Source organism: Lampetra fluviatilis, chromosome 3 (assembly GCF_964198595.1).
Source record: "Lampetra fluviatilis chromosome 3, kcLamFluv1.1, whole genome shotgun sequence".
Classification (NCBI taxonomy): domain Eukaryota; kingdom Metazoa; phylum Chordata; class Hyperoartia; order Petromyzontiformes; family Petromyzontidae; genus Lampetra; species Lampetra fluviatilis.
In genome coordinates, this window is record NC_136277.1 from 26,453,495 (window position 1) to 26,480,523 (window position 27,029).

At 43.0% G+C, this 27,029-nt stretch overlaps 1 protein-coding gene across 8 annotated transcripts in view; it reads left to right on the forward strand.

The window, feature by feature from the left end:
* The window catches only part of LOC144955783 (zinc finger protein basonuclin-2-like), an 86,782-nt gene that overhangs the window by 29,751 nt on the left and 30,002 nt on the right, over positions 1 to 27,029 (forward strand). For 4 of the 8 annotated variants that reach the window (XM_078885936.1, XM_078885938.1, XM_078885932.1 and 1 more), the window contains exon 2: positions 22,159 to 22,261. In XM_078885936.1, the coding sequence (XP_078742062.1) occupies positions 22,159 to 22,261 (103 nt within the window). Of the gene's footprint in view, positions 1 to 14,032; positions 14,053 to 14,307; positions 14,365 to 22,158; positions 22,262 to 27,029 lie in introns of those variants that run through there. The other 4 variants (XM_078885937.1, XM_078885933.1, XM_078885935.1 and 1 more) reach the window with 2 other exon arrangements.

Genomic DNA, 27,029 nt, shown 5'->3' on the forward strand with positions numbered 1-27,029 from the left:
TTGACTAACAGGCCAGGCGATGGTGTGCCTTGCAATGCTCACATGGGCCAGAGGCACCTTGGGAGCAAGAGTCTGCAGGGCCCACTGGTGTACTCCTTTCAAACAATAACCCTCATTCCCCGCCCCACCGTGGAAAAGGCGGACAATGGAGCGAATCTGGCGATGACCGTGGACCTCTGCGTGGCCCAGCATTGCTTCCGAGACTTCCAGTTTCATGAGAATGAGTGGAGCAAGTGAAATTTAACTCGTGAAACAAAAAGTCGCGGCGTGCCTTTGGTAGAGTGCGTTTTTTTTCCTTTTCGAAGCGGCATCTCGTTGGTGTTTTATTCGGACGGGAATTATTTCTTTAGTCTGATGGTCATCTAATGCACAGACATTTTTATGCAGTTTCTGATAATAATAATAGAAAACAAGTGTCATAGCCACGAACATATAAATGAGAAAACATATTCTGTGAAACGTTTAGGCAAAACCAAATTCCAAGCACAGTCCACATAGCAGTGTGTAGATTTATTAAACACGAGAAAATGTGCCAGTAGCACGTGTATCTGTTGAATTTCCGCATGTGTAAGTAGCAACTACTGTCATTAAAATGATATGTAAATAAAACAGCTGTTAAAAGATCATTGGTTTGGGTGTGCACACGCGAATTGGTAACTTTTAATAGATTGCTTAAGATAGCAGTGCCACTGTGGAGTTCTTTTTATGCAATGTTTTTGTTTTTACAAAGTTATCGCCACGGGCAGAGAGAGAAGCAAACTGTATTTTTTACATTGGCAGACACTGTTTGCATTGTATACTTGGGCCCAGCTGTTATGGAACAATAAATAAATCTGGTGTCTGCGAGAACCACCTTATAAACGTTGTGTGAGAAATACAGGCTGAGCTGCTGTGTTTATATAAATTATCTGAATACGCATAGGTGCCTGTAGAAATGCAGCACATTGCAATTTATGTCCTACATTAACTTTAATGTTATTTGCTGCAAACAAGGTTTATATAATCGGTGCTTCGTCACGTGAATTTATGGGCGCGATGTAATATTCACACAGGGAAAGGAAAGAGATGTTTTATGGACACAACACTTTGCTTGAGGCTGCTTATGTTATCACAGATGCGCACGGAAGCGGCAGGCCTGGCTCAGAATGAGGCAGATGGCTGTGCATGGTTTACGTGTAAAGGTGTTTTGAGGGCCCTTACTAAAGAATGTTTTATTGTACCGTTACAGGTCTGTTCGTGAAACATAGAAACATTTAGGTCTGTTGAATATTTATTTATTTATTCTGCATTCTAATACACATTCCCCCACCCCACCCATCACCGCCATCACCACCTCCTCCTCTGTCCTCCACATTGACTGAAGCTAGCGGCTCCGGAGGAAAAAAAAAGTCCTGTCACGTCGCAGCAATTCGTCAGCCCTCATTAGAGAGTGCGGAGGAAAGGGCCAGAGTTGTTCAGCACGCATGACATGTGAACAGTTTGGGAATAGAAAATTGCTTTCTCAGGAAGCCTGGCCAATTAATGCCCCGGCCATATTGAATGTCAAGTGTTAATTTAGGTTTTTCTTCTTTTCCCCTGTGGCGCTCTTCAGGGTCTTGGGATGAGCAAATACGTGTCAGGCTGAGCTGATTGGATGGAGGGCCCAGGGTACTGTATGTCACTGACAAGACGCAAATGGACCCTCTGCCTGTTAATCTGATGCCAGGCTGATGGACAATTGGGCCGATGGTATAGGCAGGGGTCACCGTGGGGTACTGATTATAACTCTCCGACGAGAGAATTTTTGGGATGGGGCATAAAAAAAAGCCTAAACAAAAAACGAGGAGAAAATACGTAATTAAGTCAACACTCAATGAGGTTTTATCACATTAGTGAATGGCAATTTGTGACAATTATCTAGTTTGTAAAAAAAAACTAAATCACTTTTTTTTTGCGCAATACAGTATTAAGTGCTGACTGTGGAGATTCCAGAAACTTTTTGTAAGAGATTTATTGCATTTTAATTGGTGCATCTCACGAAGAGTTTACCTCGTTTTCTTGCATAAGGCACGCAACGGCAGTAGCGCGCGGCAAAACAACATTTTATCGGGCAATGGCACCGTGCAATGTCAAAACACACGTATTGTAGTTTATCACGACTGTTGGCCTTGCGTCGCGAAAAAAAAAACGTTTTTCAAAATAGATTAACCAAAACGTACGAATTTGATTTAGGAGCTGTACCCTGGAATCCAATACGGTAGGTCACTTATTGAACAACTGCAGTCTTTATTTGGCCTAAGTGACTAGGGACTATTCCCACTGCTCACAAGGGGAAGGGGTGGTGGGGGTGGTGGTGGCGGGTAAAATGACTGCTATTAGCGTAACGTGACAGAGCAGCCACCAAGACACTTCGTGGGGTTCTCTGTGTACACATTGAGGGGTAAAAACGACTTAACAGGTTTTTCCCCCCCCCCCCTTCTAGGAAGAATTTGTCCACCCTGGGGTGTTCGTGAATGTCGCGGGCACACGAATGAGTTATAAAGCGGCATATTATTGCTTGCTAATGTGAAGGGCCGTAATTGAGATTCTTGTAATCTCCTGACACTGGGCAAGTCCCGCCTGTGCTTCCGTGTACTTTAAGTGTCATTGATTGGTTACAGAGTGCTGATTTCGCTCTCAGAAGGGACCGTCTCACTATCAGCAACTGGGCTCTAAAAAGGGCACGAGGCGTGATTGGTGACTAAAAGCGCCTTCCCGCATTAATCCCACAGATGGTTTGTCCTTATCGCCAGCCACTCAGAGCCTCATCAAATGGTTTCATCCGCTGAGATATGGATAATTTGTGCCATGATACAAATGCTCGCCGGTTTACACCTTCACCTTCCAGCATGACATTAATTACGATGGGTCAATTCTGGCTACTGTAAGACACTGCAGTTCGATAGTGATATCCATTACTATCTGGGGTATTGGATTTTCTGCAGTCGTGGGGATGAAAGTGGCAATTTCAAGCAGTTTTAACCTGATTGCGATTACAGATTTTCTTTGTTTTTGCAGTTTCAGCTCGAGCGATTTTATTAATAAAAGCTTGAGTACAGCATTCTAAACTTTACACGCAGCAGGCTCACAAAATGTCCAGTGTCTTGTGATTTTTTTTTTTAATATGGAAATAACACTTTTTACTCCTGCACGTTAAACTTTGCAGATGAATACAAGATGCTTCATGTTGAAAGTGGTTGTTTTTTTTTGCTACATACACAAGATGTACATCATTAACAAAACATTTCAGAAAAAAAGTAAATGTAATAATGTAAAAAAAATATTCTTGTCGTGTTGGGTTGGCGCTATATGGTCCTGCTTTGCCAATTTTAATTTAACACAATACATTGTATGAATAATATATAAAATATTAACATTTTGTAAAAATGTCGTGCTGGGTGGAGCATTAGTGCAGTGATTTATGTGTTACGTGACGTTCCCGGCGAACTTCAGTTTGATCGCTGGCCACGGCTAACATCGGAGGCGAGTGATATCGGAACCGGTCTCTTGGCCACTCTCTTCACCAAGCCGCCCTGACCGGCGTTGTGAAGTATGGTCACACAACCACCCATGACCAACGCAACGAATCCAAATGATTGTTGTAAACCAGTCTAAACGATGGTAGTGTGTTCGTCAGGCTAATCAGTGAACTCAATAAAGTTTGCCCGACACGTGCACATTTATATATCTTCATGTAAATTACTTCTTCGTTGAAATGTTAAAAATTTTATTATGGCGAGGCGAGGAGGGGGGGAAGGAGTTATCATCCACTACTTCTCACAATAATAATAATAATAGCTTAAACATGTTTGATCCTGTCTTTTTGAGCTTTTTTAGTGGCTTGGGAAATGTGTGAGGGGAGAAAAAAAATTGGCTGAATGTCAAAAATTTTGATAAATGTACTTTAAATATTTAATTTATGGGTTTAATGTTTAAGGATTGAATTACAGGAAAGTGCTCATTTGCTTAATGATTTCGTATAGATATGTCTGAAACGTTTTGTACAGGTGAGCCATTGCAATCGAGACATTTTTCTCTCCGAGCTACAGATGATTGTTGGCCAAAGCACAGCATTTGTCTGTCCACTGCCGAATCATTACTGGAAAGCAGCTGTGCAGTGGGCTGTATTCAAAGCAGCTGGGTGGTTAATGTTTTTGTACCTGCCCTCTTATGGCTGCTCAAGTCAATGCCAGGTCAGCATTTGACCCCAAATGGTCTTTTTTTATTCATAGCCGTATCGTTTTTTTCCTCCAGATAAAAAAAAAAGTATTTTTCTGATCTCCATATTTCAAATATTGTCTCGATTATTCTTTGATCTTATTTCAATTAAATTCTTCATTCGAGATGACAACCACCGATGGAGATGGAGCGATGCAATCGGTTCATGTGCAGGTGCGAGGTGGGTTGTTATATATAATATATATTATAATATATATAATAATATATATTATAATATATATAATATATATATAATAATATATATTATAATATATATTATAATATATATTATAATATATATAATAATATATATTATAATATATATTATAATATATATTATAATATATATTATAATATATATTATAATATATATTATAATATATACGGGTCATTATATCGCAGGATCGTGAGAGGTGGCGACAGCTTGTGAATGCCCTCATCCAGCAGTGGATTGACCATGGCTGATGATAATAAAAACAATGAACTATTAAACAATGTTGGCATTTAAAAGGTGTTGTTCCTGTGGTGCTCTCCAAGTTATACTGGGACCAATAAGCCAGTTTTTATTCATAATGCAATAGAAAACAAGTTGTAGCTCATATACTCAATTGAGGGGTGTTTCCCCATCTATTACATGCATATATAGGTAAGATGAAGCACATTCAATTATATTTCGACAGACCGTATATATCACATGGTGGCATGTTTAACATATTAACTCATTTAAAACAATGTGTCTTGACACTGGTTTCTTTTAATGACTTTTAAATCAGAGACAAGACCATAAATCTACTCCATTTTGACTTGCCTGGGCAAATAAGCAAAGCTCGTGTTAATGCACATATTAACACACTCTGAAATTAATGAACGTTTGAGCGAGCGAGTTAATTGTCTTAATTAACCTTTATTTTTACCCCTTGATGACAGCGTGCCAGGTGCCCTAAGACAGGAGAGTTAAAGTTCTCTCCATCCCTCATGTTCCACAGTAAACTAGCAGCAGCAGATTTTTTTCTTAACCCACCTGCTTCCATATGCTGCGCAATTACAATACTGTGTGTTTCAATGCAGTACGAAGTGCCATTGAATTAAGAGCATGTTCGTATTGCGGTTTAATTTTTTGAGAACGAGACAAATTTTTCAAGTGCGGGCATTATAAACAGGAGCCTGGTTTCACCATAGTGTCCAGGTGAGAGAGAGATGCATTCTGGGTTTTCCGGTGGCTTTCCTGCTCCCTGCTGCCAGCGAACGTATTCCCACAAATACGTTGCACGGACGCTCTTTTTGATTTTAGGCATTTTTTTGGGCAGAGTTCACCTCATATTTGCCCGAAGGTACAATGTGCACGGAGAAGCCTTCCTCTGTATTGCACCAAGTTGCAGAAAACGTGTTCACTTCATCAATTTTTCATGTCAGGGAAAATTAAGATGAATGCGGTGTGTAAAGGTGTTCTGCTCTTAATAATGCATCACCCAAGCCGGCGTTGTAATGGCCAGACGCGTAGCTACGGACTCTTCTGGGGGCCGGTAATGGAGGAGAGAGGCGCAGAGTGGGGAATGTCGTTTTAGCGTAATCCGTCACTAAGATGACGCGCTCGAGGTGTGACTTTCTGCGGGTGTGCCAATAAGCTGTCAGGAAACCTGGCGAGGTATGAAGTGTGAACTTGGGCATACCATGTTTCACGTAATTAGGATTTTGTTTTTCTTATTCTGCAATTTGAATAGATGATAGCTTTCCTGCAATAAATTTTGAGGTGTAATAGGGGGAAAAAACGGGCAATGTAATTGCAACAACAATGGAATAAAATACAAATCTTTGCAGATTAAGCAGATTCTTTGCCCGAAAGTTACTTTCCCTTCATGCTTTTCATTCTAGATTTGAAGCTTTCGTGACTGCAAGGAATCATATGCTTAGGTTTTTTACGTGACTTTACCGAAAAAACCTAAGAATATGCTTTTTATTCATTTAGAAAAATCCCTGTTTGTGCCTTCGTTTTCTGTCGCACATTTCATTGCTCCTTTGTATAAAAGTAATTCTAAAACCACCGTTATTTATTTTAAGAGCACCAGTCGATCGTTTTTGGATGGTCATGTTTTTGTCGGTTAATTCACTTGAACACATAAGTGCTTGATTCGGGGAGTCTGTCATATCCTTTATTTTCAACCAGGTGAAAGAGAGCATGTAGACACGACAGGTCTCCTCTTTCAAAAGGTTTTCAAACCGCACCGTTGGTTTCAAACGAGAGACCTGGGTTGCTAAGATAAATACAAGAATAAAAATGAAACTGCACAACAACAAATGGGAATATTCCCTTGCGATAAACTCACCACGTTATCACCACCCCCAAATCTGTCTGCCGCTAGTATATTTGATCGACTCGGCCTCATCGTGTCTTTGGGGGTCAATTAAAATGAGCACTACTTTTTAGGAGAAGTCAATCGTTGGTCTTTTTCACGCGAACGTGGAATTTCCAGCATTGCCTCGGGGCTGCCAACGGTGATGAACGCCGTCCCACACTCGCTTGAGCAACAACGCCATTTCACTTTCTGCGTGTGAATTTTTAGCATGCACGCAATTATACAAATTTTCACAATTTATAATTGTTTTTTTATATATATAAGAAAATGTCCATTCATTCACGCGACGTACGTATTCCTTTTGCAACGCTCTTTTTTCCTCTCAAAATATATGGATCGTGATGCGAAACACTTATGATTGAGAGAATTTCGTAGATTCAGGGCTTTTCAAAAAATATAACACCTAATTGAGCCTCATACGAGGAAATACCAGAAACTATTTAGCTCACCGAACTGAAAAAAAACACACCACACCCACTATATTATTGAGTTAAAAAGTATAACAAATAGCAAAATAACTAATCTGAACATAATACTTAACAAAAAAATGTTTCTTTTTAATATATAGTTTTGATATATATCTTGGATAAAAGCTTGGTTTTAAGTGCATAATTGGGAACAGATGCAGAAGCACACAGCCGTGGCTTTGCGTGAGCAGACCTGCCTCAGACTCTGTGTCCCTGGCAGGCTTTTCAGCACATTGGCGGTGCACACGCCGCAGTGGTTGCTCGTGGCTTGATGTGACGTGACGATATCGGACAACCACGCTGTGTTTTTTTGCCGGGAATAACAAGCTGACAGTCATGTCCCGTGACAGGCCCTAAGTGCTGCTGCTAATGTGGTCATGATTCTTGCTATTGATTCTTGGCTTGTCGTACAAAATGTCAGTGTCGCCGCCACGGTGCCCCTGTCACCGGGCAGACGCCGGTGTTGCGGTGTCTTGGGTAGCGGTGATATTTCCATTCGGATTCCACCTGGCACCGCTGTGCGCTAACGCCGCCGCTGTATTGCCTGGAATCCATCCAGCAAAGCCAAACCTCCTCCTCCTGTCTGGCGCACGATATCTTTAGGTTGACATTGTAGTTATATAGGCAATGACACGTTAATCTTCCCAGATGCCAAATTTCTAATTTGCTTTGGCATGTAAAACAATGTAGTCATTTACTAGGGCTAGCCCGTGCGTTAATTTCGTATTCTTAAAGTTTGTGCTCTTCGAAATGCAGCTACTGCGGATTGAACGGAAAACCTTACCGTTGGTTTAATATTTCATGGTCGATCCCTTTTAGTGTGTTTTTTTCTGCACGACAAGTTGGGGAAACTGCATCTGCTATTGGCTATACTATTAACAATTAATACGAGTACCTGGGAACATATTAACGCTATCTAGTGTTTTTATTTTTAGGTCTGGAGTCCCGAATACAGTGAGTGGTGAATGTTTTTTTATTTAATAACCAGCCAGTATTGACGCCGAACGGAGCGCAAAGTCACAGTTCAAATGCCAGAGAATCCACATTTTCAAAGGTGTTCATTTTTACAATTGCATTCTGCCTTTTACATGCGATCGTATGTCATTATTTCTATGTAATTTAAGCTGCATATTTTTTTTAAAATTCCTCACTGAAGGTTTAATTTAACTAAAGCAGCCTGCAATGAAATGGAATGTATACAGAAATATCTAACATTCCAAAGTTATTTGCCTCGGACATCTAATTTGATGAACAAACTTATTGGAACGTGCTTTGAATAACTGTACTTGACGAGCCTCCTCTGATCAATTTTTTATTTGGACAATCAATTACAGTATCCGCTTTTTGGGTGCCTGATCTTGGGATATGTGTATATGGGATATGTGTATATGGGATGTGTGTATATGGGATGTGTGTGTATGGGATGTGTGTGTATGGGATGTGTGTATATGGGATATGTGTATATGGGATGTGTGTGTATGGGATGTGTGTATATGGGATGTGTGTGTATGGGATGTGTGTGTATGGGATGTGTGTATATGGGATATGTCTATATGGGATATGTGTATATGGGATATGTGTATATGGGATGTGTGTACTGAGCTGCTCTGCTATTGGCCAATTCTGCTATGGGTTTGGGTGACTGCGCCTCATGATGCCTTTTTAAAAGCACTTGGAAAGTTCCCCCTGATTGACTGCACGGCCACACGTGATTAGATCTACACTTGTGATTAGTCACAGGCCAGCCTTTGAGCAATGTCTCTCTGCGTGCCGCTACTGCGCAGCTGAGCAAAAGCAATATCCAGGCGGGCCTTTGGACGGTGTAAGGTTTAGAGATAGTCTGCACGATTTGCAGCCATTTCAACGCTAATGCAACTCGCACACATGCTGTACGTATGACGTAAACAGATATAATAATGGGCAGTTTGCATGGTGTATTAAAATGATGTGTATTTTAAAAAATGTGGATAAAAATAAGAATAATTGCATGTACATACGTTTCATAAACAAATTGAATCACGATGCATAATAAATTAGCATACATTATTTCCGCCTGAAATAATTGATAATTATTTTCACGCTAATCACGCCGACCCAAAAGTTGCAAAGCACCATATTTCCTGACGGGTTCAAATGGCTTCATTTCCAGACCGAGCACACAGAATTACTTGGACTTTTGGAAACAGAATTCTAATTGGTTTTCGTGTTTTTTTTTTTAACTGGCTGAAAACGAGCGGACGACCGAAAAATGCCTAACAAGGTTGGTCGCCCGTCCAAATGAGAGCACACGGCAAGGCGTGGCACATCTGCTGGCCTACCAAAGCTGAGATCCAACATAGTTTTCCCTGGCTGGGAGATTCATCGCGATATGGTGGCGTAAACAGCGCCCGCTGCCTCGGATCGCCTGCAGCTGTGAGAAGTGTGTCAAAACCAGCTTAGCCGCGTGGCCTGCGGGACCAACCCAGCTGCACTCTCTTGAGAGGAGGGCGAGGGGGTGATGGCGAGGTTTATAGGGGAGGGGTGTGTCGGGGGGGAGGAGGGGGTGTGGAAGAGGTTGGTGCTGGTTTGGTGTGTAAGGTGGTGGCTGGGTGGGTGGGAAGGAGAGGGAGAGGGGTGGCATGAGGTGGGGAGGGTGGGTAGTAAGGTTGGTGGGTTTGAGGAAGGGGTTGGAAATGTTGTGGGCCCTGGGGTGAGATGGCGAAAAGAGGATGGCTCGCTCGGGCCAAAGGAGACGGAGTCTGGAACGCAGCCAAATTAGCTCGTGGTGTCATTTTTATTTAAATGTCATGGAGATGCGTCGAACATGGCCCGGGCATTGTCTTTGCTTGCGCGAGAGGAGTGTTTACTGAAATCCACTCATCTTTAGAATGCATGATTAAATACAAACTGCGTGCAGCGTTATGGAGTCGCTAGTCTATATGGATGCTTATCTATGTTTACACACATTACATTACGGGTATTGTTGATGCTGTCCGCGTGTGTGTGTGCGTCTTGAAAAGCTTGTTTCGCGTGCTGTCAGTGAATGTAATTCCATGTGTAAATGGAGTTTTGAAACACAAACGTTCCATTAGAAATGTTGCAAGTGCAATATTTCTTATGGAAAGGCCTCTACAATTCATTGAGTGAACGCCCTACTGTGCAAGACGAGAGGTCAATTTACGGTGTCAGTGATATCCGCTTTCTTTGGCAATTTTCTCACAAAGGGTTACACAGCTCTACAAGAGATCTACATGGATGTGTCATCTCTTGGCATGACGCGGATACCACATTCAGGATAAGGATGTAGCGGGCACTGACAAAATTAAAGAAATACTAATCAGGGTATCGTTGTGATTAAGTTGTATGTGTGCATGCTTACGTGCTGTGACATCAGTAGTTGTACAACTAACTTGTGGAATGCGATACGTCAATTCTTGTCTTCGAAATTGTATTGTCATGACCTTTTTAATGTAATATATTTCAATGGATTCCAATTTAACCATCATAGTGTCATGCTTTCTGCTAATCAAACTACATGATGTGCTTATTAGAACAAAGACAATGATCTCCCCTATTGCCTTTAACAGACAGTTGTGCCAAGTGCTGTTAGCGAGCACCCGTGAAGGTCAATATTGTGTGTAATGGGGTGAGTGGCCAACACGATGCCTGCATGCCTCGTCTCCCCAGTGCTGATATTTACACACTGCCCCAGGTAGAGTAATCATTTAAGGCTGAGTCGACCTAGGAGAGGCCCAGGACAGGTTCAAATATTCACCACGGTGAGCAGAAATCGCACTGGCGTCGGGTTTTTTAGAGCGGTGCACTAACCACTGTGCCACCGCTCCCTATCAGAAGCGCGAACAGACAGACACGCATATACGTGCAAAACACATGTGCGCCCGATTGATAAATGTTTCAAGCCACCGTTTGGACCATGCCATCCTGTTTTTGGTTTGATCCACGTAACAGTGATGAGCAGCAACATCAAGAGCAGTGGAGGAATTAAATATCGATGGCATCTGCATCTGACGCGCGAGGTATCAATTGAACAGTTGTAAATCACGCGGCAGACCACATTTTTAGATCGCAGCGTTTGCTTTAAATCAAAATCTCTTTTCATAATTATTTTTTTTCATAACCTTTAACAACACACAAAAAACGCGACATGCACTCTCATGATCGTCTTCATTATAATTATTCTCGGCCTTTCTTTTCGGCGACGCATCATCGCGAAGTTATATTTGGATTTAGTAATTGCACCCGCATCCTCTCTCCACAAAGCAGGTGGAATAACGAACTTATCTTCCTTGATTGCGCTGTGCACCAGAAGCCGCACAAGCGGTCTCTTCATTAATTTCTTAAAAACCAGGAAAAAGGAAAGTTTGTTTTATTTTTGACGTTGAAATTGTTGCGAAAGCGGCGACGGCAGTGGTTTGTCGCTGCTGCACTGCGCTATGGGTACTCGACAATCTTAGTCCAATTGCTGACCAATTGCTAAAGCACCAGCGGTTTGTGATATCTCAACTGGCTCTTGCCCTCATCGCTACTTCATCCAAAAAAGCACGTGACCAGCTTGGTGAAGCATGGTCACCGCACCTCCGATTAGCACGGTTGGCTACGTACGGGGCGAAAGAAGTTCAACATACATACGTTGTCAAACAACCTCCATATGACTGACATGGCAATGGGAGGCTTTCATCCAGCAGTAGATTGACAAGGTAACATGAATGTAGTATTTTATATTTGTATACATATATATTTATGCTCATGGAAATGCACCGTTAAGTTGTTAGCGCTTTAATTTTAAAATATCAAATATTTTGTCAAAGCTGACATGGAATTAATATGGGTTCCCTTGTTAAGAAGCTATTGGAGTCAAGTTTGTTTCTGAGGTATTTGTCGGTTAAATTAATTTTTTACATTTGCTGTGGATGTTTATCGTCTATCGTCTGACACATAAATGTCTCATCGTGACAGTCATAATTGGCAACTTCCAACGATTCCATTTTGTGATGGCGTTACACCGTGCTATATTAAAAAAAAAAGTGGATTCATGTGTGCAGTTAGGTCATTACCATCGGCAGTTGATTTACCGCTTAAGGTAATTAAACAGAAACAAGTCAGATCAACACCTGCAGAGGTTGAGTGATGCTCGTGTCCAGCGAGCTAATTTGTCCGAGTGTCGGGGGTGCATCATTAGAGCATCTGTTTTCTTTGATCTGCCACCCTCGTTGAAGTGTGCAAAAAAACTGCTGCAATAATGATTTTTCTCATCACTTACACTCTAGTTATTCAAAATTGTGGCCCGTTTTTTTAATGTCTTCTTGTTTACGATACTTACTGCATTATTAAGTAAATCAAATATCGCCGACTCTCTCTCTCTCTCCCTCGGTTCTTTTTGGCTTGATTTAAAATTATTTCCAAGGAGAATGGCATCGTAACAAGGTGACGTTTTTTAACACGAAACGCGGCTCTAAATAAAACACGTTCATTAAAGAACTAAGGCTACCATCAGCTCACTTTGGCCTTTTTTAATTTCCATAAATTATTTAAATACAGTTTTTTAATGAACACCCTTTTTTGTGCTTTTAAGAATTGCACATCAAAAAAACCTATTTAATGTTATCTTATATTCTGGTGTATTTCTTGCTTAATTACGACGAAAATAAGTCGTATTTTGTTTCATGGACACAATTGTACTTGGGCTTAAATGTTTTTTGCAATATTTTAATCAAAAATACCTCACCACATTTTTTTGCGGCACATTTCAATCTGGCCCTTCCCTGCAAACATCGTGTGTGTGTGTCGCCATCTCTGCAGGTCTTATCTGTCCCTAATGCTTATAAGTGCTCTCCCGGACAGAGCTGATGAGCTCATCAGACGAAGCAGCCTAGTCAGCGAGCGTGAAGGGTACCAGGAACTTGTCATCCTGACAGCCAGGGAATTCAGATGCAAAAATTATGTAGAAAACTTGACGTTTGCGAGCCAGCGCAGATAGCGTAAGTGGGATTAATAGTCCCTGAATCATCAGCTTTTGAGGCTGCTACATATTATTCTGTGTCACGCGTCCTGTCGAAGGTGTCGTTACAAAAAAAAGGTGGCCCGTGTCTTCGACAGGACAAAAGACACTTGATCGCATTCAAAAAGGGCTCCTTCCTTTGTTTTGTTACAAGTAGGAGATGATTTTCGGTTGTGGAAAATAATAGGAACGTCACGTAAGAATGTTTAATATTTACAAATGCCTCGCCCTCCTTAAAAAAAAATTACTTTAAAACAGTCTTGTTTTGTTCTACATTTCAACAATATATTGTGACTTTGTCACGCGAATATTTTTACACTTAGCAACATACTTACATGGGATGGCTTAAAAGCGCGTGATTGCAGGTGTAGTAAAAACAACTGGAATATGCAAGCAAGAGGGGATTTGGGGGGGTGGGTGCGGAGACGAGCTAAATAATTGTTTAGCTGCGAGCAGGAGTCGTCCCTAGGTTATGATAAAACCTGCGCGCCAGATTTAAGGGGGGGGGTGAGAGATAAAGCACAGCCTAAATAGTCAAAGAGGTGGTTGGTCGAGTGGTGGGTTGAGGTGTGGGGGTGGGTTTTGGGGAGGAGGTGGCTGCAAGAGGAGGGGGTTGGGTGGGGGGGGCAGAGCAAGGGGTGGGGAGCCAAAAAAAAGTTACTGCTGTTGGCCAGAGCCCTGGCTAGTCCATGGCTTGTGGGGTAATCAGGCCCCTGGAGGGTCCAGAGTGCTGGGAAGAATGGTCTATCGATCCGGTGCAGGGGAGATGGAGAGACGGTCGTCGGGACCAAGGCTGCTGCCGCTGCTGCCGCTGCTGCTGCCGCTGCTGCCGGAGTGAGAGGGAGAGAGCGGCAAGACCTCTCGACTCTGCCTCCGCCGTTGGAGCACAACGACGGCGTTCGCTCGCTTGCTCGCTCGCTCGCCGGGGCGAGCAATTGCTGCTGCTGCTGCTGCCCGCCGCCGCCGGCCGCGACCTGGGGCTCCGTGTCTCTATTCCGTGCGTGTGAGCGAACGCGCGCGCGAGAGAGAGAGAGGGAGGGAGGGACGGAGCGAGACGGGAAGAGCGCACGGAGCGAGGGATGGGGGAGCGCACGGGAGCGCACGGAGCGCATCGCGCGCAATGTCCCGGTGGCCGCTGAGACGCGGGCGGGCTGCGGGGCCGCGGATTGCCCGCGCCGGCTTCTAACCCCCCAACCCAACCCCCTCTCCTCCTCCTCTTCCTACCCCCCCCCCCCTCTGTCTCTCACCGTAGCTGCCGCACGTGGACTAGCCAAACTTCGTCACCGCGATGTCTTCTATCATCAACAGCGTAAGCTCCTGCATTATTATTATTATTCAAATTTTCCTGCATGTTAAACACTCGGTTTGTTTGTTTTTTTGTTGTTGTTGTTGTTGTTGGAGAGAATGTGCGTGGTTTCTCTTGGTGTCGGGAGCGTTGCGCCCGTGTTGTTTTCGTTCACTTTTAAGTGTGAGACTTTTGACTCTCACCCGTTCTGAGTGCGGTGGAATTTACGCGCGATAACCGCCTCGCTTACGTGCTCTTTTAAAAGTAAAGAGGCTCAAGATATGCGTGTAAAAGAAAGAGCAAAAAGCTGTTCGTTTAATCGTACTCGAAAGCGTGAATGAGACAAGCTTTATTTGAATCGTTATTCTCATTTTTACATGAACTTGGAGACGCTAGAATTTATTAAGTTGAACGTCTACATTCGCTGTTGGTGTGCTCAATTGAATTCCATTTAAATTTTAGGATGTAAATATACATCGTGTAAATATATAAGCACTTTTGTTTAAAATAATGAACGCAGAAAGTGGAAATGTGCGTGTGTTCTAGGTACAAGTAAATACATTTTAAATCAATGAAAGTCCCTCGGACATTCACTTTGTGTTGTTGACAATCAGACCGAAAGCAATGTTTTTTTTCTTTTCGGATAAAAATAGTGGATGACAACTATTTAACAGAATATATATACGTGTGCCATTAGATATCTATAAATATAACTCTACATTGTTATGTAATCAATAAGTATTGCATTAGATGTCATCTTGCGTTACCAATTTTGTAAATCGTTTTTTTCTGACAATGCACCATTTTTAGTGTTTAGTTCTGCCATTCCCTATTGTTGGTGTAGTTAAAAAAATCTCTCCGTATAATTGCGAGTGATAAAACCGTACATTTACTTTTGTAACGATTTATCAAAACTGTTCATGGAGAACGGGAGGTGGGGGGGGGGAATTCACGAAGTGTAACTGAATCGTCGAATCGAAGCCAGCTTGAGTTTCCGTCGTACGTCCGCTTGCTTCGAGCAAAAGAGAAGCACCTCTTTGCACACGTACACTTGACAATAATCCCCATTCAGTCCTAGTCAACTTTTTAAAAGAGCGAGGGGAAAAAAAACCCACATAAAGGGTCGTTATGTATGGGCACAGCTGGAGAGAGGCCACCGGCACTGACAAAGCCATTCGCTTTTCTGTTTGTGTCTGTCTATCGGCCGCGTGTGCTGTTAATTTGTCTCTCACTCCGGTGTCAGGTAGATCACAGCGCGCGGTAGCAGCTGCGTTGAGTTAGTCGTCTGCAGCAAAAATTGCAGTTTTTAGAGAAACGCGAGACCGACCAGCCACTATGCACATCTGGAATTCAGGTGGGAAAGGTATATAGTGGCTGCAGGCCAAATAAAGGCAGAACATTTTAGGATTCCTTGCGCTGGGATAGGGATGACGGAGGCCTAATAAAGCCGAATGTTTATAATCTGCCACGGTGCCCCTGACTGCTCCCCTCTCGTCACCCTCATATAATTTTTGCGGCGATAACCGTTATTGCATTGAGGTTGAGGTGGCTTTCTTAAGCCACACGGTCTGCAGCAAGACCGTGTGGCTTAACTCTCCTAATCTGAGCGGCGCAGAGTGTTCCAAGTCTGCAGCGGCGCAAGAATTCGGGACAGATCCTGCCCGGGAGCCCGCAGGGACAGATCACGCTGCAGCCAAACGCAGCCAGACCAGAGAGCATCTGGTTTTGATTGATATGCTTCCAGTGCAATTCCTGCACTGAAAACTGAGGCATGGCTAGCAACAGTGCGAGGTGTGAGAGAGCCAGGGTGTAGGCAGACATGAGAAGAGAGAGAGAGAGGAAATATAGAACGGTTGTCGGTCCTCTGGGACGGCCACAGAAAGGAAACCGGGGCCACCCTGGAGGGTTGGGCAGCAGAGGAGGGCGAGCAGATTCAGACGTAGGAGTGCAAGGCCTAGTGACATGTGTTCGGATTGCCACTGCCCAGTGGCCCCCCTCCTCGCCATTCCTTTGCCTTCCCCCTTTTGCCCACCCCTCCCTGCTTCCCCTGTGCTCCCTTGAGTCTCTGCTCACCTCTCTCTTCAGATCTTGGCACCCCAGGAGAGCGGTTCCAGCCAAACTCCGCAGTTCAAAGCATTCTGATTTAGTTCATCCACACTCGGCTGGAGTGACATGCCTTGACGGGAAGGCTGTTAATTGGCAACTCTAGGAATAATCCTATTACGTTGAACATCTTTCCCTTAATGAGAGTAATTGCCACAAGCATGGATACACGCAGCACACAAAGCTGGGCACGGCCAGGGACCTGTCCTTGTGGTGAAATTTGGTGGAAATGTAAAAGTAGCTTAATTAATTCCTTCAAATAGCCAGAACGGCGGTCGGGCCTTTGATATTGGAAGAGACAAGCCACAGTCGAGAATTTTTTACTAATTGGGATTCTAATTTGTCGTTCGAATGCGGCAGTGGTTGTTAGGTAGACTGCATTGGGAGTTGAATCTCTGTCCAATGGCTTCCCAGGGCACCGGCTACATAGAAATTCATATTAGTTTGCACAGATCATTCCTACAACTGTACTCACAGCAAGGGGCATCGGGTCTTCGGTCCTTTGTGAATTATATAGCCTCTAATGAATGTGATAATTTTAGAATGTGATTTGCCACCCATTTCACAATATGTGCGGTCCGCTGGCGTGCGCGCGCGTGACTTGCGCGGCTTCCGGAATACGACAACCCGTGTACACATTTAGATTTGTTTTCGTGACAAATTAATATGGGTACATTGATCGGGAGTGATAACAGCTCTTGTCATTAATTACGTTGCTGGGGCGGGGGGGGGGACCCCTCTCCGTTGCTCAGTGTTATGAAGCAGAAAGACGCACTGTGTGAAGTTATCTCAATATTTATAGTCGGTAATTGAGTTGTTGAGATGCTTGAAATGTAAATATACATTAATTGCATTACTCAGCATAAAATGTGGCTTGTTAAGTAATAGCTCTGATGATTGACTCGAGCGCTTGCTTCATTGAAACGCGTATTACAAATATAACTCCGCGTGACAGTCGGTAGCAGTGTTTATTACTTCGGCGGTAATTAGCGTTCCTGGAAAAGCGAACGTTCTTAATTGCGGTTGCAAATGTATATCAGCACGTGCTGATTATGAATAATCGCTGTGTACATATGAGATGGCGTTTGACAGCGTGGCGATGGCACGGTAGCAGCCCTCGAGTAAACCGCGTTTGCTGGCACTCACCATGAGGAGATGTCACGCTGTCTTGAACGGTCGGTTTCCTTTTGATTAAGGATATTTAATAAAACGTGCCCAACAGTTTTACGTTCATTCATTTTTATCACGTAAAAATTATCATATTTTCACCTCGGCTGTTTGTTGCGGCTCAAAGGCAATGCAATTAATGTGCGAAAACTGTAATGCATTCTTTACTTTTGCATATTTGTTTTTAACAGGTAACTAACTTCCCTAAGATTCCACTCATTAGACCCCCCCAGTGTACTAGCCCACGAAGGGCTACAAAAGGACACGTTATTTCTGTCTCATTTTGTTCTCAATTTGAGTTTGAACAAGTTATCAAAACGCTTCAAAAATCTCACACATCAGAATCTTTCGGCAAAACATATTAGGTTTGCTTATATGCAGTCCACAGCATGAAACAAACGAATTGCTACCCACAGTCGAATGTCTTATTAAGAAAGCAAATGGACAAGTGTTTCTTACGATACTTTCAGTTCTATTTGCCTGGCTTGAAACCCACCGCGTACATGGCTAATATGTTTTGTGTGTTTTATGTGCATATAAGGCCCTGTTATCAAGTAAAATAAAAATGATAAATATATCTGTAACGATGTAAATTGGTTGTAATAATAGGCATATATAGTTTCTAATGTTTTGCATTACAGAAACTTTAACTTAGTGGCAGGCATTTCAATAATTACCATTTTAGATCAAATACAGTCAACACTTAAAATTGGATTGCTCCATATGATGAATGCATCACGGTTTCAAATATGTTTACATGGAGGGAAAAGTAACACTGTTATTTCAAATAATTATATAGAGCACTTATTCATAATGGCACTCATTTTACTTAGACACATAATAAGCAATTAATACAATTTGCAGTTATGTGGAAATTATGTGAATTTTCGATGTAAAACATCGACTCGTTGATAGAGCATTGGGGAAATGTTTTGACATTACATCTGTAGCATCGGTATGAACGCGTTTTAATTTCAGCGACGTTTTGAACTGTCGCTGAAATTATACTTTATATCAATTTTTATTTGTATTTGTTCCAATTATGATTGTGCGTGTGTGTATGTATGCCGCGGAGCGTTGGCACAGTGGTTAGGGCGCTGCGCCGCAAGCCCGGCAAGCCCCATCTCGATACTCGCTCACGGTCAACACCAGTGACGATTATTAGAACCTGTCCTGGGCCTTTGCCTAGGTCGACTAAGCCTCAAATGAGTGCCTGGCGTGATGTGTAAACATCGCCACTGTGGGGGAGACAAAGGCGGTCGGGCGTCGTGCTGGCCACCCACCCCCTCGTGTGCCACAACGCCGGCCTTGATATGTGCTCCGCGAACGACACTTGCCCCAAAAAGTCTGTTTGCGTGTCGACTAAAGAAATTAAAGGAGGGCTTCAGTGTGTCTGCGTACATTGCCGTGGCTCCGCTCTCGTGTGGCCGATTTTAAGAGCGAACCCCTTCACGACCATCGGGGGAAGGGTGACAGCGAGCAAAGTCCTGCATGATCACGGACTACGCCACGCTGCGCTACGTCTGCTCCAAAACCTCCGTGGTCACCGGGAGGGCTTGTGGGCTTTCTTGCAACACAAGTAAAGATATAGATGAGTGAGGGTACTCGCCATGGCAAATTTGCCCTGGTGGGATACCGTTGCCAGAGATGAAAAAAGAACTTCCAAGGCTGAGCTCAGGTCAATTTGTGTCAAATAGTCTGGCAGCTTGTCACGTGTCTCATTACTGTGATTCTGTAATATGGAAAAATGTTCGCGCATTTTCGATCGCGTACTCGTGGTGTGTCCGATACGTCTGCAGTCGAGCAGATGTTGGGAATTGTTTTATTTATATAACTGTAAAATATGATTTATTTTTTTCAAAGAAACATTGATCTTTTTTTTAATATGTTTTTACAATTAAGTAATTTGGTGATGTTTTTTTGATGGCCAGTAATTTTGTTACGGGAGAAAATCATAACTTTAGAGAGAGAAAAACTCGCGCGAGGATTTATGCAGGCATTTGTTGAAACATATGCTAGTTGTATACATCAATGCCAGTTGTGTAAGCATATATATTCCTCAATGAGACAAGTCCATATTTTATATACATAGCAATGTAATACCTTGACGGTGGTGTTTCCAGAAAAATGCAATTAAATGTAGCATAGTACTCGAGTAATATGAATTGTAACTGTATGCATGATATATAGCGGCTGTAATATTACTAACAACTGTTCATAATGTTGCAAGGTAAAATGGGTCAGGCCATAAAATACTCGATTGCATTTATTTGTAATGGCATACAATAATTAAATCAGTCCGCTGGGGATCAGGTATGTACACTGCTTTATTGAATAATGCAATATGATGCGATTACAAATAAAGTTTGACAGGTACAGACTGAGGCAACAGTGGTGATGACGATGATGATGTTTAAAAATAACTCTAATATTATTTGAAGACAACTGAATTCATTCAAGCGTTGTGAATGTCACGTGTGAAATTTGTTCACATCTCCAGCTTTACGCAGAAGAATAATAGCGATTCTTGTACTTTTACAAGGATCGCCACCGCCTTACGCGACGCGGTATTTTCCGCATCGCATTTTTGTGCCTATCGCCCAAGCGCGCGCGTGCATAAATAAGTTTGAGAAATTGTTCGCACTTAAGCGTGCTGCCCTGCAAAAGGATCTTTTGCGTGTTTGATTTTGTTTCGGCTGCCTCCCCTCCTCCTCCCTCATCGTCTGGCCCAATAGTTCCTGTAATTACGACGTCAGAACCGCAACACCGGAGCGTGTCGATTGCGCAGCGCCACTGGACTCCGTAAACCTGCCCTGTACCCGAGTCCTGGCAGCTAAGACACATGCAGTGCTTCTCAGCAAGGAGCGAGCAAGGGACGGGACGGGGTGGGGGGGTGCGATGCGACTCTCAGTAGTGCAAAGTGCGTCAAAGCAAGTCGTAGATGTCAATCGTACGAATCCACGTGGGAATAGCCATAGGGAAGCTGGAGGCAGGGTTGACTAATGGAAGGGTGGCGTGTCTGTGTGATGGGCACAAAGCCCGCGTCACTCCACTTGCCTTTAATGCGAGTGTCATCCCTGAAATCTGTTGTGCGCGTTACAATGCAGAGGCAGGGAGAACCGGCGCGTGGTCAAAAAAAAACAAACAACTAGGCAATAAGGAACATTCGGCAAGTTTTTTTTTGTGCTCGTTTTATTAGGTTTGACAGAGTAAAAGCGAAGCCTGTAGTTTTTGTTTGTTGACTCGAGGGGCAGCAAGGCTTGTGGGGGAGCGGAGGGGAGAGGGGTCACAGTGGTGGTGGGGGGGGGAGGGAGGTCAGCGTACGGAGCGGCGCCGCCGTCGTCGTTGCGACAGCCACGGTTCTGCTTGAGAAGATGACAGTGAGAGATGTCGTTCCCCGCGGTCGTTTCATGTGTCACGCGGCCAAGGCGGGCGGGGTTGGGTGTGGGGGGCTGCTGCTGCTGCTGCTTCTGCCGGGAGGACCCCCCCCGAAGGAGCGGGCGTCACTCGGCGGCACGTCGCTTGTCGCCGTGCGTGCTATGTGACAGCTGTGGCACCGGTGGGGACTTGTGGGAAATGGAGACTTTCGAGTCCTCCGTGCCCAGACATGGCATTCCCTTTTAAAGATCTAGAGAGGGACCGTGCTCCCGTGGATTATTTTTGCCCTATACTTTTTATTATTATTATTTTGCTCTACAAAAGTCATATGTTATGGACACCGGCTCACATTTCTGAATGCACTTGGATGTCCGCTGGTGTATACTCGATGTGAATGGTGCTCGCTGAACAGCACTTGCCTTAAAAAGTCTGTTGAGGCTATGCAGGGGGGGGGGTCTTTGTCATTGTCTTGGATTTCTACACACATGCTTTTGAAGCGACCTTTGACAAAGTGCATTGAATCGTGCGTTTGTCCAAGGGCTTCACTTGCGAATCGTTGAAAATTCATAACTCTTGTATTTAAAGGATTTAGTAAAAAAAATGTGTTTCCCCTGGATTAAAAAAAGAATAAACTGCACTCTAGGGAAGTTTGATTACATTATGGGTGCGATATAAATGCAAATAATATGAATGCTATCGCTACGGTATTTTCAATCGCATACGATTTGACATCGCACCGTGTGCTGGTTTTCCGTTGCGAACATTGGACGTAAGAGCATGAAACCTGCGGGCGATTATGTCGTAGAGCAACAAATGTTTTGAACGTCAGCCTCTCGGAAAGGTTATAACTGAAAAAAAATGAAGTGTCTCAGAGTGTGCCAATTGGCACCCACGCATACATTCCATGAAATTGTCCTGCCAAAATAAATTTCATTTAAATTTGGCGTGTGTTTCAAAAAAACAAAACCGTAAACCCTTTATTGTGCGTGTGCATACACATGAATAATGTAATGATGAAAATATATATATACTGTACTGTACGTTGACAATTTGTCTCCGTACGGAATTTTTTCACATTTCATCTATTGGCGTATGAGCATCATGCCGCGTGTTCCTTCCAACCCGTTCCCGTAATAAAGATGTGCGCTTTTTGTCCGTGCGCGTGCTTAGGCCATTCGTTGTACACTGGTAAACTGCAGCTGCGAGTGCTTCCAGCCGGGCAAGATTCACATCAGAACGTGCGACCAGTGCAAGCATGGCTGGGTGGCCCACGGTAAGAATTCCCGTCTCTCCATTTTCACTATAACAACGAAATGACACGACTGGCTCTGGACGTATAGAGTTTTCTATAACAGACTGCTAACGATCACATAGTTTACTGTGCTTTGGCAAGGCCACTGCTGGATGTTCAGGATTTTACCCCGTGCCGTTTTTGGCTGTTTGATCATCACACTGGTCCGTACGAGCTGGTGAATTTGAGGGGTGTCCAGGACCCGTTGGGATATCCGTCACCACTGATGTTAGCCACGGCCGAGAATCGACATGAGACAGCCCAGGTTCATAGTGCAGCGTGCTAACCACTGCACGATTGAAGCATTGATCTTGATCTAATGCCTGGTAAGAGGGCAATGCACATTAGACCAATGTTTCAGGCGATTTTTACATATATTTTTAATGTATGAAGAAAATTACCTTGCTTGAGATCGTCAGTCAGTCTTGCACAGAGCACGCCTGCTGTTATCTGCGCGTATACAAGGGACGCGCATGTCCCCAGTATGGGTGCCATTGAGTTGAACGTTGTTCAGCGAGGCGTGACGATCTTGCTCCTGTGTGATTTCTTTTTCACGCTGATAAACGACATCGGGATGATCGCATCATCTAAAGCAGAGCCGCTGCTTGTAGCACCCCTCACTCAGATATGCAGTATTTTGCCATCGATATTTGCAATTTAGTTTTTCATGTCATTATTTAGCAGACTGTTGGGAGGGGTGGGGTGGGGGGGGTGAAGCTGTTGGGCAATTGTTGATGCGTCGAGCTTGGTTTGATTCCCAGCCACGGCTCTAATCAGTGGCGAATTACATCTCAACCAGTCTTCCCCAACACCCAACTTAAACTGACCAGCGCGATGAAGTATGGTCAAACAACCCCGCCGATGGACCAACACGAGGAGGCTTTCATCCATTAGCTATCAGCAAATGCTTGTAAATTTATTATTAAACTATCTGCAGTATTCATCAAGGTGACCCTTAACATTCACCTTGTTAACATACCTTTCTTCCAGGCAATGCCCGTTTAAAGGGATTGAACAATAAGATATCTGTATTGTTATTTTTAAATGTCTGGTTTCCTTGTCAACATTTTTTTTTAAGTGCAAATTCAAAACAATTAACAGGGCATAGTCGCACCTCTGCGTTATTCCTTAAGCCACATCCATCTCTCATATGTGGCTGTTGTGCTTCACGTGGCCTAAAAAAATATGTCTCTTAATGTTCATTAGAACAATCACTTCATTAGCGTTCTCAGAATGTTAATATTGTCTTTTGTACCACTTCACGTCCTTTGAAAATCTTCTCACTCAAATATTTTTTTCTGGCGTGTAAATAATTAATGTAAAGGATCTTAAATGGCACTGCTCGAGTCGGACACTTTGCTCTCGTGTAATTTAATCTGCAACAATGTACCTCGCCGAGCAGACTTTTGTTACATCCGAAAAATTACGTAGAGGATGGGAATTTAAGAGTTTCTGCTGAATCTACTACCTACTGCTGAGATTTGTGGATCATGCTGAAGTGGTACAATTTTGAAAGTTTAAATTGAGCTATTAAAAAGTTACCAGTGGTTGAGTTGAAATTAATCCTCATGTATTGAAGTAACCCATCCTTACTAATGACACTTTTTTTCTGCAAGGTTATAAAAAATATGTTTTATGATCAAATGTTTCTCCTGCTGTGTGTAGGTAGTGTTGATATAAAGTTATCTTAAGTGTCTGGTTTCGGTGACTTTCTATCACATTTTACACTTTGCTATTTTTTTTTACTGTCTTTTGATGAAAAAAAAAGCTCTCAAATTTTTAGGTGCATTTAGACATGAAATACATTTTGTGAGACGTGTACATAAAAAATTTGCAGAGTGGAATTTGTTTTACTTTATGAATTTAATTTTGACTTTTTTTTTTTAAAGCATTCTATATATATACACACTTGCGCATCAATCGCACGTTGCATTTTAAGTACCCGGTAAATACAAATTGCCAGTCTCTTCGACATCTAACTGCACATTTAATCCCAGCAGTGTCCTTGTAGGGAGGGGGACCACTTCAGCAATGTTTATTCCATTATTGCTATTTGCGTGCAAACATGTGCTTCATTACAGCAATTAAAGCCGTGTAATTAGAACTGTCGTTTCATATTTCGGCACAGCCTGCCTGATTTTTTTTTGCGCGCCGCTTGTTCGCACATCCGCTCATGAGTATTTAAAACCATTTAAATCTGCTGCCTCCCTGTTTTGATTTGATATTCAGCGATGATCGCGCACAACAGCTGTTTGCATCCCGGGCTCACTCGATCCACCCAAAACCCTGGCATGTGGCTGTCGCTCGCAATTAGTGCAAACGCCTTGTTGTCATTGAAAATAAAAACATCATCCTCTGCCTGGCTTGGACTATTCCGACGTTGCCCGGAGTGGGTTTTTTTCCCTCAGCTGTTGAATATTCTATGCGTTGAAATTGCAGAAAGTGTTTCTAAAACAAGTTAAACAAAGTAAATTGGCTCATTAGCTACCTTTAGAATAATAATAAAATTGCTTTGTAGAATCACCATTTTTTTTAAACATCCTAACTGAATGAGAGGAGTATTTGTTCTGAAGCGAATTCATGGAAAGTCAAAATACTAAGTGTGGAAATTTAAAAACTTATTTTTTCATGCTGAAATTTCTAAACAAAGTGACACATTCTTGAGCACCCTTTTTAAAACATATTCCCATTTTCCTAATGTTAAAAAGTTTTTCTCCACCACCACCAAAAAAAAAGATCATATCATGTTGCTTACATTTGGGGCTTCCAAAGATTCCTTACAGGTTAAGTTAGCTGTGAGAGCTTGAGATAAAGCCAAGAAGAGGTTAGGAACGAATGAAGCAAGCGCAGTCAGGGAAAGCTGCCAAAGGAGACCAGGGGAGATCTGTGTGTGTGTGTACAGAGCTAGGCAAGCGAGGGGGCCTTGGGAACAGTTGTGTTCCAAGAAGGAACCTCCGAGGCCTTCAGACGCGGCGTGTTAGAATTAGAATAAACATTTGATTCTAGCCGAGACCAGACATCGCACCGGCCTCACACTTGCAAGTCTGCCGAGAGCAGACCTCTCGCATGTCAGGGAAGCACGGCGAGAGGCGTGATGATCGTGTGGATTTCCAGCATTTGAGCAAAAGAAAAAAAACGCGACATTCTTTAAATGGCCCGAGAGCCACGGCGGGAGGTGTTAGGGGCGAAGTCTGCAGTGGTGATTTGTTCGTGTGATACAAAGACAAGACGAAATTAATGGGAGTGTACATCGCGCGCATTTAGCAGAATGGCAGAGTCTGCTTAGCATATTGCATGTTTAGTGTCATTATTAAATCGTGCGCAGTGTGCGCATGTTGCGTAAAACGGGAATGTGGTTGCAGTCATTAGCAATAAAAAAAAATGCTCGCAGCACGTTTGCGGCACACCAACCTTGAGAGAGGATCAATACAACATCATAAAAGTATTCACCTTTGAGTTGAAAACTAAAAAAACCAAACACCTACAGCATGATTAGAGCCTTGATTTTATTTGAACAAATAATTACTTTATGTGCTTGTTAATCAAAGCCGGTGCATTTGATGCGGTGCTGCGAAGACGCTTTGTAACCTGTTGTGTGTTCTCACTCTGCTGATGCACGCGTCAAATTGAGACAGACTTATGTTATTAAGGCAACATAAATGTGTCATTATCAGTGTGACACTTTGGGAACATGACTGCTCCGTGCAATTCAATTAAATACCATAATGTACGTTGCTTAATGCAACTTAAAAGGTTTCGTTTTTTCAATATGCATTGCTAGCTACTAGTTAAATACATCATACAAGTACCCTTTACACTGCTGCATAGTTTTTTTAAATAATATCTCTGCAAACGTGACAACCTTGTCGGGAAGTGGAGGAATGATGGCAAGAATTTTGGCATAAAACGACTACATGCTCTGGACCCAAAAATAAATATGGATTATTGTATTGGCTACAAAAACGTACTTCATAAGTTGTTCCGCGTGAGGTCTTTCGTTTTCGCCCCACATGCTGGGAGCTTCTGATTTCAAGAAGAAGCTCCCAGCATATGGTGTGAAACGTCGGACATCGTACAGTTCAACACGCGGTACACATCTGAAGCACGTGGCAGACGTCGACACCCTCTGTGCTGGTCCGTGAAGCCGGCTGTCAGGTGGATTGATGTATAATTTCAAACTCAAACTATGATCTTGCTTCAGAATTCAGAAGTTCGTTATTGAGGAGAAGAAGAAGATGATGATGACGATGATGATGTAGATGTGAAGAAGAAGTCAAATTTTGAAGAATATTTAAAATAAAGATAGCATAAAATCCCTTAAATAGCATGGGAATTAATGCATATATTTGACCGCATTGGCCTATTGGCTTTCCACACGAGCAGCAGTATTTGTTTTCAGTCAGCAAAACTGTGGACGGGTTTCGACCTTCTGGGTCTCATCACCAGAGTAGTGCTCGTAAAGCAAATGCCACTGGGGGTTGCCAGATGTTATTGGCAAGAGCACTCCGTATAAACGACGGGGGGCCATGTGAGCTGCACGTTATTTTAAGGGATCGTCTTGCTCGCCTTCGCAAATTAGCAGCATCGTTAATCTGAGCAGTTCAATTTTAAGTTCTTAACGCACATGAGCGCATTTTTTTACGTCACTTATTCATCTGCCTGGTTTTTTTTTTAAACCCAACGCAAAGGTCACTCCACAATGAGAAAACAAAACGGTTACCTTTTTTTTTTTAGCGCGGTACACCATCGC